Raw genomic sequence first — 10,000 nt, 5'->3', positions numbered from 1 at the left:
AACCTCTCCGGTGGTGGTGCGTCGAGTTGATCTGTAGGAGCGCGTAGCGACGCGTTCTCCGCTAGGACGGAACACGTAGAGGCTAATGTGCGTCGCTAGGTTTTAAATAAAAAAGAAATTTAAAAAAAAGAAAGAGTTATGCACTTGCGTTTCAAACGAGAACAATTACGATACGATTAATTTCCTCTTCATGCGTTGTAAAGGAATTTAAACATGGCGGTTTCTAGCTGTCGTAATCTTCCATTTTTAAGGAAATCATCATCATCTCTCCCCGAAACACGCCGTTGTCCAGCATAAAAAAGGCTATTAGCTTGACCGACCCCTGCTGTGGATTACTCTCTCGGGGGGACGTGTGTGTGTGTATATAATGTATGTTTGTTGATGTATGTTAAACAAATGTCTCATTTTTAAACAAAATTGTTCAGTTGTTTTTTTGGGCAATAGTCACATCTTCCATCTGTGGGTTGTAGTTGCGTTGATTTAAATCCCTTCCTTCATTTTTACCATTTACGATTTGTGTATTTGCACTTACGCTGACGTAGTCCTGCACTTACGCTGACGTAGTCCTGCACTTACGCTGACGTAGTCCTGCACTTACGCTGACGTAGTCCTGCACTTACGCTGACGTAGTCCTGCACTGTGATTCATTCATGCGTTTGGGCTCTTGTTTTTTCCCCCCAAAATGAGGATGTAAAGAAATAAATAAAGATTTTTTTTTTTAAAGAATCTGATGGTGTGTGCTTGTGTTCGACAGACAGACAAGACAGACAGGCAGATAGACAGAACAGAGACAAACAGACAGACAGACAAGACAGACAGGCAGATGGACAGAACAGAGACAAACAAACAGACAGACAGACAGACAAGACAAGACAGACAGACAGGCAGGCAGATAGACAGGACAGAGACAAACAGACAGACAAGACAGACAGACAGGCAGGCAGATAGACAGGACAGAGACAAACAGACAGACAGACAAGACAAGACAGAGAGGCAGATAGACAGGACAGAGACAAACAGACAGACAAGACAAGACAGACAGACAGGCAGGCAGATAGACAGGACAGAGACAGACAGACAGATAGACAGGACGGACAGACAGACACTGTGCTGGTGTACCTTGGGAGGCGTAAGTACAGCTTACCAGTCCCCACCCTGTTGCAGACAGCAGCATTGCCTCTACTTTGACGAAGAATAATCACTATAACTGTGTTTTGGTCGACCCAGGAATCAAATGATCACCCATCTTGTCATTATGTGAAAGGCCAGAGGTATTTATTACACACAGACAGACACACACACACAGAGAGATAAGGACACACACACACACACACAGTGTTATAATAACATCAGTAATAAGCACAGGTAGGATGTTCGGCACCACAGAGGAAGTCGGGCCAGACGGAGTACTTGGGGATGAACGGAGCCTTCCTCAGACACCTGGCGGCCTCCCGGTCACACCTGCACACAACCCTCTCACACCTGTCCTTCAGCAGCTCTGGAGAGGGAGAGAGACAGAGAGAGAGAAGAGGGCAGGTCAGAATCTTCTCACACCTGTCCTTCATGAGCTCTGGAGAGAGGGAGAGAGGGAGGGAGAGAGAGAGAGAGAGAGAGAGAGAGAGAGAGAGAGAGAGAGAGAGAGAGAGAGAGAGAGAGAGAGAGAGAGAGAGAGAGAGAGAGAGAGAGAGAGAGAGAGAGAGAAGAGAGAGAGAGAGAGGAGGGCAGGTCTGAGGACAGAATCATTGTAGATTGGCCCAATTTGGACGGAGCTAGGTGAATGATGCATCTTGGGATGGTTTAGGAGTCTCCGAGGTGACGGTGAGGTTCACCGTTAACAAATGACATGATAGGGTGGTAGGGTGTGGCTTACACATTTGGGAATAATATTTGGAGAAATCGATGCAAAGCTGTAAGAAGGAAAACTGATTATGATGAATAAAGCACCACAGGTTCCAGTGACTTTTCATTCTGGCTATGAATTTCAGCTGTAGGAGTGTTAGTCTCAATGAATTCGGGAAGAATGTTTTGTGAGTGAAGTCTGGTGTGCAGCACATCGCTTGGCATACATCAACACGACAGCCAGAGTTGTGTAACCTAGTGGTGTTAGCCAGGAGCATGTGTAACCAAATCATTTGGCTGTGTAAATATTTAGTCTTGGCCTACTGGTGACGTGTGTTTGAACTCCTCACTGTACCCAACACTGTAAAACAGAGACAACCACAATGTCTTAGTAAAAGGTTAATGACTGACAGACAGACAGACAGACAGACAGATAGATAGATAGATAGATAGATAGATAGATAGATAGACAGGACAGACAGACAGACAGATAGATAGATAGACAGGACAGACAGTCAGGACAGACAGACAGACAGATAGATAGATAGATAGACAGGACAGACAGACAGACAGACAGATAGATAGACAGGACAGGACAGACAGACAGACAAGACAGACAGGGCAGATAGACAGGACAGACAGACAGACAAACAGACAGATAGATAGATAGACAGGAGAGACAGACAGACAGGCAGATAGAAGACAGGACAAGACAGACAGACAGACAGGCAGATAGACAAGACAGACAGACAGGCAGATAGACACTACAGACAGGCAGACAGACAGACAGATAGATAGATAGACAGGAGAGACAGACAGGCAGATAGAAGACAGGACAGACAGGACAAGACAGACAGACAGGTAAACCAGACAGACAGGACAGACAGACAGAATTTTTGCTGACATTTTATATTAACATCGTCTGTATTAAATGTGCCAGTCCCTGTTGCATTATGGGGGGTGTAGTTCGTTAGTTCTTACCGCAGTCGGCCACCCTGTTCTCACAGGTCCACTTGTACATGTCTGTCTTAGCGTGGCAGCTGAGGGCCTCCGCCTTCCCATAGCAGCAGTCATGTCTGTGACAGCACCTGGACAGGGTCAAAGGTCATACAGATACATTCATCATGCTACCTTGTGCTATCATATAATTTTTATTAATACATTTTTGCCATTTAGCAGACGCCTTTATCCAAAGCGACTTACAATTACGAATTACAGGGACATTCCCCCTGGAGTAACTGAGGGCTAAGTGCCTTACTCAAGGGCACACTAGTAGTGGTGTGGTTTCAGGCGGGATTTGAACTCACAACCTTCCGATCACAAGTCCAACTCACTATCCACTAGACCACCACTACCCCATCAGCCCAATAGAGCTCTCAGGTCTTGTGCTAGCATATCAGCCCAATAGAGCTCTCAGGTCTTGTGCTAGCATATCAGCCCAATAGAGCTCTCAGGTCTTTTGCTAGCATATCAGCCCAATAGAGCTCTCAGGTCTTTTGCTAGCATATCAGCCCAATAGAGCTCTCAGGTCTTGTGCTAGCATATCAGCCCAATAGAGCTCTCAGGTCTTGTGCTAGCATATCAGCCCAATAGAGCTCTCAGGTCTTGTGCTAGCATATCAGCCCAATAGAGCTCTCAGGTCTTGTGCTAGCATATCAGCCCAATAGAGCTCTCAGGTCTTCTGACGCTGGTTTTCTCTGTGTACCACATGTACAAAAGAAGAGGTTTGGTGAGGCTGCATTCTCATTTTATGCACCCAGATTGTGTGTCACTGCCAGTTTACATTAGGGATGGAACCTCAGCACATATGTTCAAGTCAAGACTAAAAACCTTTTTAAGACTAAAAATCTTTTTAATATTGCCTTTAAATGACTAAATCATTAAATGATGATGATATAATGATTGGAGCACTTTGAGCTGCAACGTTTGCAGGAAAAGCGCTATACAAATAAAAAGTTATTATTATTATTATTATTATTATTATTATTATTATCACTGCAGCAGTCATGTCTATGACAGCACACGGACAGGGTCATACAGATAAAATGGTAAATGGTAACTGGACTGTACTTTATCCAAAGCGCTTTACAACGGCCTCTCATTCAACCGTTCACACACCCATTCACACACCAATGGCGGCAAGCTACCAAGCTATGCAAGGCGCCGGCCGGCCTGCTCACTGGGAGCAATTTGGGGTTCAGTGTCTTGCCCAAGGACACCTCGTGTCCACATGTGGCCAGCCGGGGCTCGAACCGCCGATCTGCCGACCTTGCGATCATTGGACGGCGGCTCTCCCTCCTGCGCCACAGCCGGCCCTAGATACATTCATCACTGCAGCGGTCATGTCAGGTACGCCTTGCTCGAGGGCACAACAGCAGTATCCTTAGATGCACCTCAGATATGATGCCATCAACCCTCCAGTTCACCAGATCACATGCAGCTCCCTCCTGAGGCGGGGATCGGACCAGCGGCCTTCCGGTTGCTAGCCGGCCTGTCTAACCTCTAGGTTACCTAACCCTCTAATGCTCTAAGGTCTGAGCCTAGCCCAGTCAACTCTAGGTTACCTAACCCTCTAACTCTCTAAGGTCTGAGCCAGCCCAGTAAACGCTCGACAGCTTTGGCACAGATGCACCTCCAAAATTACAGCCTGTTTGTGAATATGTATTTATCTAGACATCAGAGCTTGCTGTGCCGGGGTTTGAACCACACACTACCGTCTATAATTACACCTGGGGAGATATCATTCTCTGATGCAGTCATTGTAAGGGGCACTCGCACTGTGTGTGCGTGTGTGTGTGTGTGTGTGTGTGTGTGTGTGTGTGTGTGTGTGTGTGTGTGTGTGTGCGTGCGTGCGTGCGTGCGTGCGTGCGTGTGTGTGCGTGCGTGCGTGTGTGTGTGTGTGTGTGCGTGCGCGTGCGTGTACACGCGCCTACAAAGTAGTGTTCAGCATGTGATTTCGTAAATTGTGGAGTCCACCTAAATCATTATTATGATTATGATTTTTAAGACCTACCAGTCTGCCTTGTCCCGAGGCCAGCCCTGCCCGCCGAGGCCACAGTAGCATCCGTACATGATGTAGGCCACCGCTGACCTCCCGGTGCTGCATTTGATGACCCCGGCCAGCTCCAACAGGCTCCGCTTGTCCCGCCGCCGTGACCGCTCCACTACCGCAGCTCCTCCTGCCGCTTCTCCTGCCGCTTCTCCTGCCGCTTCTGCGAGCACATACTCTGAATAGGACGAATAGGAGTTTTTGAAAGTATTGCAGACAGTGAACACAATTGTCGACCTAAACACGATAAAAAAAAACAACCAAGAATATCCAAAGACGAATGGCGTATTGTGGAGAGGTTCTGCTGATGGGTTTTTACGCGGGCGTGCTACATTTCCCCCGCTATTGTGCAAGCCTATAATTAGACTAGACTACTTCATCACCCCAAAAACAAAGGATACTGAGGAGAAGAGAGAGCAAGTAGAGCAGTAGGGAAATACATATTAAAAGATAACCGACTTCCCCGCACATATTATATATATATATATAATCTGGCGCGCTTGCTGTTCCATCCAGTCCATTTTACGCATGACTTTCTCACTGTTTTAAACACATTACTTGTAGAGAGAGAGAGAGAGAGAGAGAGAGAGAGAGAGAGAGAGAGAGAGAGAGAGAGAGAGAGAGAGAGAGAGAGAGAGAGACTGTGTTTCGTTCAGGAACACACAAACATCTCTCTTCTTTAAAGTTTTAAAGTTTTATTACTTACCCGAGAGCAACAGCAAAGTAAGATATATCGGGGACATCTCCAACCGCAGGACGTCTGTCTGCACTTGTTTGGTTCCTTATAAACGATCCCCTTTCCTTCCACATTGACGATGTGCAGTAGGGTTGCCTTCGCCTAATCATCACTTTCCTAACCCTGTCATCTTTCCAGGAAAGACGAGTCCCCCCTAAACCCACATGGGAACACACACCTTTGTTGATTCAAGATTCAAGATTCAAGATTGCTTTATTGTCTGTCACAGAGTGACATAAATTCTCCTTTGACAGGCTTTGTGCAGTTCATGAATACGGTTTCCACATATATAACAGTCTAGTCATTTAAAAATAATAGTAAAAAAAACAGTATTATGATTTAAAAAGCTTCCTATTTTAAAATGTTCAGGGATGTTGTCCTGTGCAGTTCAGCTGCAGGTGCGCGTGAGCCCATGCAAAAAGAATCTCCCGTCACAGACAGACAGGCAGACAGACAGACAGGCAGACAGACAGACAGGCAGACAGACAGACAGACATGTCAGACAGACAGACAGTCAGACAGACAGTCAGTCAGACAGACAGACAGTCAGACAGACAGTCAGACAGACAGACAGACAGTCAGACAGACAGACAGACAGACAGACACAAACAGACAGACAGACATACAGACAGTCAGACAGACAGACAGACAGTCAGACAGACAGACAGTCAGACAGACAGACAGACATACAGACAGACAGACAGACAGACAGACAGACAGGCAGACAGACAGACATACAGACAGACAGACAGACAGACAGTAAGACAGACAGACAGACAGTCAGACAGACAGACAGACAGTCAGACAGACAGACAGTCAGACAGACAGTCAGACAGACAGACAGTCAGACAGACAGACAGTCAGACAGACAGACAGTCAGACAGACAGACAGACAGACAGGCAGGCAGACAGACAGACAGACACAAACAGACAGACAGACAGACAGTCAGACAGACAGACAGTCAGACAGACAGACAGTCAGACAGACAGACAGACAGACAGTCAGACAGACAGACAGTCAGACAGACAGACAGACAGACAGACAGATAGACAGTCAGACAGACAGACAGTCAGACAGACAGACAGTCAGACAGACAGACAGTCAGACAGTCAGACAGACAGACAGTCAGACAGACAGAGAGTCAGACAGTCAGACAGACAGACAGACAGACAGTCAGACAGACAGACAGACAGACAGACAGTCAGACAGACAGTCAGACAGACAGTCAGACAGACAGACAGACAGACATACAGACAGACAGTCAGACAGCCAGACAGACAGACAGACAGACAGACAGTCAGACAGACAGTCAGACAGACAGACAGTCAGACAGACAGACAGACAGTCAGACAGACAGTCAGACAGACAGACAGACAGTCAGACAGACAGACAGACAGACAGACAGTCAGACAGACAGACAGACAGACAGACAGACAGACAGACAGGCAGACAGACAGACAGACAGACAGACAGACAGACAGACAGTCAGACAGGCAGACAGACAGTCAGACAGACAGACAGACAGTCAGACAGACAGTCAGACAGACAGACAGTCAGACAGACAGACAGGCAGGCAGACAGACAGATATTGACACCATTCATACATTTATTCAACCAAATTATTCCCGCTGGGCGTGTGTTTTAAAAAAGGACCAAGCAGTGAGTAACTGGTTTTAAACACGAATGTGTCACAACACATAGGCCTGTACAGCCTATACATGGGTTGGCATGGCAACTATGTACACAAGGCAGACCGCAAAGAGGTGAGACTGAGTCAGCGTCCTGTAGGTTAGACGTCCCAGTCAAACCCGTCATTTAACCGAGACCCTCTCCTTGCGTGAGAATGAGTGTCCGCTATGTTCACCGTTGGGGAAGCTACTCTAGAAATGTGTCTAACTACATTACCAGTGTAAGGGAGTGTAGGATATTTACTTTAAGAATTCGGTTAGTAAGTAGGCTAAGTAAAGCTTTATTTATCGCACCTTTCATACAAGAAATGCAGCTCTAAGTGCTTTACAACAGGAATAAGAACATAAAGTGAATATAAAAACATATATAAAAACATATACAAGCATAGAATGAATATAAAAGCAGGGGGAAACAGTAAAAAGAAAAGGTAAAGATAAAATACAATAAAAAAATGTTTTAAAAAGGGAAACAATGTAGGCTACAACCTCTGCCTTAACGTTTATTAACCGCTATCCATCTTATCATAAGCAGAATACCTTTCCCTGTCCATTTCATTTCATCTCCCTACCTTAAATACACAGTCTTTCTGTACTTCTCACCGGCGGTTGAAATAGATCTCGAGTAAAACTTCTGAGTTACAGACTATTTATTTAAACAAAGGATACATACCGCTTATAGCTTACTCATAGAAGGTCAGAAAGAGGAAGAGCTTTTCTCTTTGACCCCCCCCCTGTCTATACCCCCCTGTGAATAGGCCATATAGTGTATAGAAGTATAGAAGTTACATTATAGATACATTCTCAGATTCCTACAGATCACTTTTATTTTATTTATACCCCCCCTATTTAGGCCTATGTCTATTTATGTCTCATTCTTGTTTTTTTTTATTATCTTAGGACTGTGTTTGTTTGTTAAGCACCTGGGGCTTGCATTGAAAATTCGTTGTACCTGTTACAATGACAATAAAGATCATTCATTCATTCATTCATTCATTCATTTAGCTCACAAATATATACCCCCAATGATATGCTAATACAAGTCTATGACAGGGCACCAGTCCTATCACATTACAGAGAGATGGTCAAGGTGTGAAAGGGGGATAGGTTACAGACAGTATGAATGAATTAATGAATGAATGGTCTTTATTGTCATTGATATAGTACAGGTACCAAACAACGACATTTGGGAGGGGGGGCTCCCCTGGTGATAGGAAAGGGAAAAAAAAGAAGAAAAAAAAGAAGGGAAAGGAGCTGGTTTACATAAATAAAGGCTATGTACACTATCCACTATACTATACTGTACAAATAAAACACTGTGCTGTACTCTATGCTATGCTATACCTATTCTAACATTTCCTATTCTCTGCAACCTTATGTACCCTAGGGTTGTCATATTGCACATAGTGTTATTGCACATTCATTTAAAGTGTCGCAGTTTGCAGGCTTGAAATGTACACATTTGTGCCTCAGCACTACACCTGATTTTTCAATCCAGCAGCTGCCATCAATCCGTCCAGACTGTCCAGGGCCCAGAACTTGGTAAACAGTATCACTCAGGTCAAAGGGCAGGGGGCAGGTCACAGGAAGGGAGGCCATCTTGACCATGTGAGGACAATGAAATGAGAGGGGTGGAGCGGGGGCAGGTGGCCTGCCCTCCCCAGGCCTGAGCAGACAGTCTTCTAGGAATGTGACAATCAATAACACAGGTATCTACAGGCTCTATACACAGGTCTGCGTGTCTGTGTGAGAATACACTAAAGCTACACTGTGAGCTACACTAAAGCTCCCCCTGAGAGGAATATAGTTTCAAATCACTGGGAGATAAAAAAAAAAAAGAAAAGTGGAGCAAAAAAAAGTGGAGCAAAGTGGGTAAACCAGAGAGGCAGTAAGAGAAGAAATAGTAGGAGGAGAATTGAAGTTCAAGGGCTGGAATAACAGGGTCATTTTTTTAATACGGTGCCATTTGGACTTCATAACTTGTGAAAAATAAATTGTTGATTTATCTATATTTTAATGTTCTATTATATAAAGGACATATCTAGCTTGCTGAAAAACATGGTCGAGCTCAGGCACCTACATTTTATTTTATTTAGAATACCCTCTGTAGTTGAATAGGGTGAGTGTCTCCAGAACAGAGTGGACACATAACAGGGTGGACACTAACAGGGTGGACATTTTGAGTTAAAGTTAGCCTTTAGCCTGCCTGTGTTAGCATAATGCCTAGAATGACCATGAATACTTGATGAGGAATCTAATTTGCACTAAATACTGTTTTTGAAATTATTCAATTTGATTGATCTCCTCAATATTTAGGCATAACAGGGTGGACACGTTATGGTCAACCACATTAAACTCACTGGATAAAAACATAAAAATCAGATGGTAAAAGAGGTAGAAAATCACACAGCTTACCACATTTGAAATCCCCTCCACTGATGTGATGTCACCTCATGAGAGTGATGTGATTGAGAAATATGGTTTTCTTTTAAAAGGGACATTAACACAGCATAACAGGGTGGACAGTGATCGCAGGGACAAGCAATATTGTAAGCAAAACCTTAATTTTTTGTACACAATAAAAACAACATGGATAAAAACTATATTTGATTTCAATAGATATTGATCAGGAAAATGAAATAATAATAACATATTTGGAAATGTATATGTTTTTAATAGTTATTTTTGGG

At 44.5% G+C, this 10,000-nt stretch overlaps 1 protein-coding gene across 1 annotated transcript; it reads right to left on the bottom strand.

Annotated features, from left to right (window-relative positions):
* Positions 1–1,349: 1,349 nt before the first annotated feature.
* Positions 1,350–5,631, bottom strand: LOC308151819 (phospholipase A2-like; the record flags this gene model as incomplete). Its single annotated transcript, XM_080524709.1, has 4 exons — positions 1,350–1,498; positions 2,821–2,927; positions 4,853–5,066; positions 5,595–5,631. 4 exons carry the CDS (start codon positions 5,629–5,631, stop codon positions 1,350–1,352), a joined length of 507 nt encoding a protein of 168 aa, XP_080380835.1.
* Between the last annotated feature and the right edge of the window lie 4,369 nt (positions 5,632–10,000).

This window comes from Nansenia antarctica, assembly GCF_963989245.1.
Source record: "Nansenia antarctica genome assembly, chromosome: 2".
In the NCBI taxonomy this organism is placed as follows: Eukaryota; Metazoa; Chordata; class Actinopteri; order Argentiniformes; family Microstomatidae; genus Nansenia; species Nansenia antarctica.
The sequence above is the reverse complement of the archived record's forward strand: the minus strand, read 5'-3'. Positions and strand labels throughout refer to the sequence as shown.